The sequence below is a fragment of the Vulpes lagopus genome, chromosome 7 (genome assembly GCF_018345385.1).
Source record: "Vulpes lagopus strain Blue_001 chromosome 7, ASM1834538v1, whole genome shotgun sequence".
NCBI classification, from domain to species: domain Eukaryota; kingdom Metazoa; phylum Chordata; class Mammalia; order Carnivora; family Canidae; genus Vulpes; species Vulpes lagopus.
This window is the reverse complement of record NC_054830.1, coordinates 130,298,245-130,304,244: the sequence shown is the minus strand read 5'-3', so window position 1 is coordinate 130,304,244 and position 6,000 is coordinate 130,298,245. Positions and strand designations below refer to the sequence as shown.

Genomic DNA, 6,000 nt, shown 5'->3' with positions numbered 1-6,000 from the left:
CCATTTCTTATATTAACGAGGTATATGGTAACAACAACAAAATTCCTAAATGCAAATGCACCATCAGGTGCCTAAATATAAAACTGAACTTTGGCAAAGATAGAGTGTTATACAGAAAAACACAACCAAAGCACCATTTCCCTGTATCATGGTCCTGGTCCCCCAACCCCTCTGCCCCCTTCTCAAAGGGTGAGCTATAACCCTGTCCCAGATAATCCAGAATTTTAAGTATGTGGTCTGCTGACTAACAGTTATTTTTCTCAAACCTCAGTACTACAACTATACAAATTACACTTCTAAAAATTTGAAACAGATATTGAATTTATTGGTTGGCTATGAGTAGGAAAATACATCAGTAAAGAAAAGAGACCCTGTATATAAATATAATACTAGCTAGTTACAATTTGACCAAGAAGGTTCCACTGAAAAGAACAGTAAAAGCCCTTGTTACCACTAGTCCATAGGTACATATTCGGTTTCCCATCACCCTTATCAAAGAGCTGCCTAGGCAAATGCGACATTCTCTGAGCTTTAGTGCAGATAATATGCTGGGTTTTGTTACATGAATGGTAAACAAAAATTAGTCCAGTGCATTACACAATATAATGTACTGTGAATAAAGACTACTCTATTTTAGACACTACTTCAACATACCGGTTATTAAATTTTATGTAACCAAAAAGAAGAGCAAAATGAACATCTTAAAAAATACTGTTTACGAGCAGGGGAGAAACACTTGCTAAAGGTGTTCTTTGAATTATCTGCAGCACCTGTACTGAAAATTCTGATTCGTTAAAAGAACAGACTGCTTTAACTGTTTTGCCTAGGTTGGATTTGTCTGATACATTACATGACCCCAAAACCTTAAAAGTCACTATGGAAATGAATTCCATGAATTTAAATAGTAAAAAATGGACTACTACAACTGGAATTTATTACTGAAAACCCGAATCTTCGAAGAGCTTTGAAATGTTAATTCCAACATTTAGAAGTGCATTCCACCCAAATTAATAATGTCTTTAGGTTTCAAAGTGCTAACTCAAAATAAGTTTTCCTGGCTGTCACCAAATCAAGAGTAAAAACACATTTCTTGGAGATTCTCCTTGCCTGTCTTATAGGACTATGAAAGCTGTAATCAACAATTTATTTCTACAACTTTAAATTATGCCATAAATTAATTTTGATGAACATTTAAATTCTCAATGCATAAACAATTACCAATAATACGGTAAAATGTACTTCAAGAGATTTACAACAAGGAATTGTGTGCCTCCAAATTTCTGATCAGTAAAAACAAAAAACATACCCCCAAAATTTCTGTAGAACATTCATAAAATGGACTTATCCCCAGCAAGAACACTGAAATTACATTATGGCAACATCACGTTAAATATATTGTTACAGAATTTTGAAAAACAATCTATACTGAGGAAATGTACTAGTTTTATTGCATTTTAAGGAGTATGAATTATTGAAAATTCTTCAGGACACTGAAAATGTTTAGAATACAAAACCTTGCTTCACAAAAGTTATCAGCCTATTTTGGTGACTGTTTATTCTTTACAGACCCAAAATATTTCTTCCTCTTTTGAAGGTTACAATTTTAAGTCTACACTCTTGGTTCAATTTATCACTATGTAAGATGGAGTAGCAGTTCAAACATATCCACAGAATGCAGTGTGCCCGGAAGAGGCAAGAACAAATAGTTTCAAGACATAACAGGCCCTTATATCTTACTATGCTGCCCCCAAGTTCAAATATATCGCAGACAATAACAAATACAGATGACAACATTTTGTGTAAAGCTCAAACCTTTAGCATCTAACAAGTGCACTCTAGTTCCAGCATCTATGAAAAGAATACATCCTCTATTAACAAAGACAAACGAGTAAGTGCTTCTCCGCTCCCCTTCCATAAAGCTCTCTGGACCATAATGCAGATCATAGGAAAAGTGGTCTCCCTTGCCTCATCAGTCCAACCAGCTCCAGCTTGCCCTCACTGGAAATTGTCATGATGCACATTACCAACACAGTGTTTAGGAAAAATGAGTAAACACACCTTTTATTCACACCTTACAAAAAATAAAATAAAAACGAAAACCCCATAAAAAGTTATGCATTGGTTCTACATCAATAATACCAGCTTTCCAATGTATTGATTATAAACTGGATATGTCTGGTGTCAGCACAACTTAAACAAAAAGCAAAAAATAAAAACCCATCACAACAAAATCTTTAAAAACCTCAAAGGAAAAACCAGGTCCCAGACAAAGATTCAAGATCAAAGCCTTTTGGAAAATTCTTTAAAAAAAAAAAAAAATCATTTATTTAAACGGTATGTTATTTTATTTTCTCTTAAAAACAGAATAAGCACATTTAAGTGCTAAATATTTTTCATAAAATTTTAAGTCATTATCCAAAATGACTCATTTTCTGTATAAAAATTGTTAAAAACATTTCAACATGTTCTTAATGCTCACATGTTATCCTTTTGCTCCCCTGCCTGCAGTTGAAACAAAAGCAGTTAGACCAAGTTCCCTCTGAATTCATTTGATTTTTGAGAGAATGAATGAGAACAGAACACATACAAGTTAACTTTGCAAAGTTAAAAGCTGGCTTTAATCTCTAATCTACCACTGACACTATGGGAAAATACAAGGTACAATATAACTTTTATCTTGGGTGAACTATTATGTCTTAGTCACTTTATAAATGATCTGAAGAATTGTCTTAGGGACCTGTTTTGAAAACACATCTCATTTACATTGCTTCATGAATGGAAAATTGCTTTTTTTAAAAAAAGGAATGATTAAAAAAAAAAACATAGAGACGAAGGAATATATGGGAAACAAAAAGAATTCACATGATAGTAGTATTCTGGGTGACGGACAGCACTGTGCAAGGACACCACGAAGCAGTGCTTGGGTCTGGTGAGCCAAGACCCAGGGACCCACCCTATGGAACACGTTCCAAAATGTGATATTCAATGCTTCACAATGGGAGAAAAAGCCACAGCTTATACAAAAGCGTTTTCATAAAATTCTCACAAATGTTAAACAGTATTTAAAAAATATAAAAGAGGATGCACAGATTTTCTCTGCATGCACAGGCAGTGCTTGGTGAGAACAAACTGAGGCAGGCACAGTGGAGACAGGACAGGAAATGTCTCCAAAAGGAGTTAAGAAGCTGCATCCAAGCAGCTGTAATTTTTTAACTTCAAAAAGTTAAAGATTTAAAAATATCAGAATGTACATATATCAACCATTACATTCAGTCCATAAATGCCTACAGATTATTCACTGCTCAGCTTATCTGTCCTAGTAGATAGTTTTTGTAAAAACCCAGGAATTCATGGGTAAGTTGCCTCTGGTCTGAGAAAATGTCCAAAGCTTTAAGCAGATTTAGATTTAAAGAGCAATGTTCTCAGTTTAAAAATAAAGTAGTACAAAAGGGCTAACAAAAACCCTAACAGTGCAAATCATCAGCAGAGAAAGTCTGTTGCAACTTCTTTTACAAGCTGGCCTTTATAACACATGAAACAGTAAAAAAACTTAGCCTTAGTTTACAATACAATCATTTCCAAATCTGATTTTTTTTAGTACAAAATTTCATAAATCAGGTCTTCTGTGGATCATATACAATCATAAAGGCTAAATTCAAAGTCTCTATTTTACAAACAAGTCTGAAAAGGGAGGGAGTGGAGTATGGAAGAATGGTCTCTGGATGTTATTACTGGCCTCAAAAAAGTAGTGCTACAGATTTCTGTGCAAAGAGAATATGCTGTTCAAATATTTTCCTATTTCAAGGCATGAAAATATTATATTGGATAGAAGAAACAGGAAAATTACTTGTAACAAATTAAAGATAGGTATAAACACACCAATCCCTGTCTAACAGTATATAAAGCATATTGGGCTCAGAATTTGTCTGTTGCTAGCACCTGGCTTTCATACTATATCCTTATCAAATAATCAAGATTGAAAATTCAAATCATCAAGGAAAAGGAAAAAAAAGAAAAAAAATAACAACCCTGGTGGCCATACCTCACTCCCCTATATTCAGATTTTGAGTTTAAAAGTGAAATTGAGGTCGTCCTCTGAAGGTACTTGACTACCTCCTGCCAGGAAGGTGAATGCCGTTAACTTGGGGCAGGAAAGGCAGTAAGAGCTCCAGTTGTGCAAAAAGTGAGAAGTGGTCGGAGGGGATGAGTGGGTGTGGGCAGCCGCTGATATTATTCTCAACTAGCCAATGGTGGTCCAGAGGTCCTAGGATGCCTAAAGTGTTCAGCTGAGGTTTAGAATAGAAGATGTAGTCAATTATACCCTGAAAAACAGAAGGAAAAAAAGATGAGGGTTTATATAAGATAATACTGAAACACGAGAGCTCTCAAGACATACCCTGCAGTCATCTTGGGTAAACAGAGAAAGTGATTAGCACATGGGAAGAGGTACTACACAAACCAAACGGTCCCCCAGGTGTCAAATCCAGCAGAATGAAGACAGTTTAGGGATGATTATCATTCATTCTTCCTCTTTTCTGGACCTTTTCACAATCTTTAATGAGACCTACAAGATCCTTCATGGTATGGCCTCGGTGTCTCTCTCTTTTAAAAGATTTTATTTATTTGAAAGAGAGAGATAGTGATGGAGAGAGAGAGAGAAAGAGAAAGAGAACGAGTAAGAAGAGGAAAGGGAAAAGCAGTCTCCCCGTTGAGCAGGGAACATCCTCCATCCCAGGACCCCGGGATTCATGACCTGAGCCAAAGGCAGACATTAAACTGAGCCACCCAGAAATCCCCTGGCTTCTTTCCTAACTTGATTTGTACTATTTTCCCATGCTTACTACCCTATTACCATGCTAGCCATTTTTTTTAGGGTGGGGAGAAGGACATTCCTTGTAGGTATCAAGCTCCATCCTGCCCCAAGGCATCCACACACGTTGTGCCCTCTGTCTGGAACACTTTCTTTTATGTGTCATTTGGCTAATTTCTTCTCAGCCTTCATGTGGAGTTCAAACACTTTCAAAAGTCCTTCCTGAATCTTGCCCTCATGTACTCACTACTTGCCAGCACCTCTAAGTCTCTTTTCTTGCTCATGCACTCCCCAAGGTATAACTACACATTCACTTGCACTGTGGAGACAGGTCTCTCCCACCAGACTGTGAGCTCCACAGGCCGGGACATCTTGCCCTGTCTGTTCCCAGCAGCACCCAGGCCCAGCGCTGGGCACCCAGCTGACCACCTCTCAGTTTGCCCCTCTCCTCCTCGTAAAACTTCAGCCTCTCCTAGACATGCTTTCAGCTAAAAATATTTAAGCACATTTAAGTATCTTCCTTTTATTTCTGTTATCAGCAACAGGAACAGAAAGAAAACAAAATCCCTAATGTCTTCCACCATTTGGTCATCATCACTCCTCACCTCTTTTTCAATCACTCTGCTTCAAATAAGAATCTCAAAGTTAGTTTTTACTACCTCACTGCCCAGTAATATCCTTTACTTCGCCACATTCTAGTCTTCTTGCCTACCCCTCCAGTGAAGCCTCCCTCACCAACAGCTCTCTGAAGCTTACATAATGCTTCTTTTTCCCTAGAAAAGGCCTTCTTGTCTTGGCAGTTAGGCTCCGACACTGTCCTTGATCTCCTCCTTCCTCTGGTTACTCTTCTGTCATTTATTGTTCATTTTCCCTAGAGTCTGCTCCAGCTTCTCTTCACCTCCACGCACTCATCTGTTAAATTATCTACAGGGTTAAATTATCTACAGTACTATGGCTCCTCCAAAGTCCAATAAAAAAAGTTTCAAGTTCTTCCACAGTTTCTCAAAGAAGTCTAAAAGCCCTTAACAGCAAAATTAAGAACCAGTTAACAGCAGTATTTAACACTCTAACACACAATCTAACCTGAATGATGATTTTCCCAGGAGTTTAGAAATGGAAAACTAAGATTTAAGAGCAGAAATGCAAAAAAATGGTTAAAAAGAACAGATGAATGCAAGTCCTAAGCAACC

At 37.0% G+C, this 6,000-nt stretch overlaps 1 protein-coding gene across 2 annotated transcripts in view; it reads right to left on the bottom strand.

Annotated features, from left to right (window-relative positions):
• Positions 1-303: 303 nt before the first annotated feature.
• The window catches only part of CNOT6 (CCR4-NOT transcription complex subunit 6), a 68,641-nt gene continuing 62,944 nt past the window's right edge, over positions 304-6,000 (bottom strand). For both annotated transcript variants that reach the window (XM_041762552.1, XM_041762553.1), the window contains exon 12: positions 304-4,322. In XM_041762552.1, the coding sequence (XP_041618486.1) occupies positions 4,110-4,322 (213 nt within the window). In that variant the 3' untranslated portion in view covers positions 304-4,109. The remainder of the gene's footprint in view (positions 4,323-6,000) is intronic.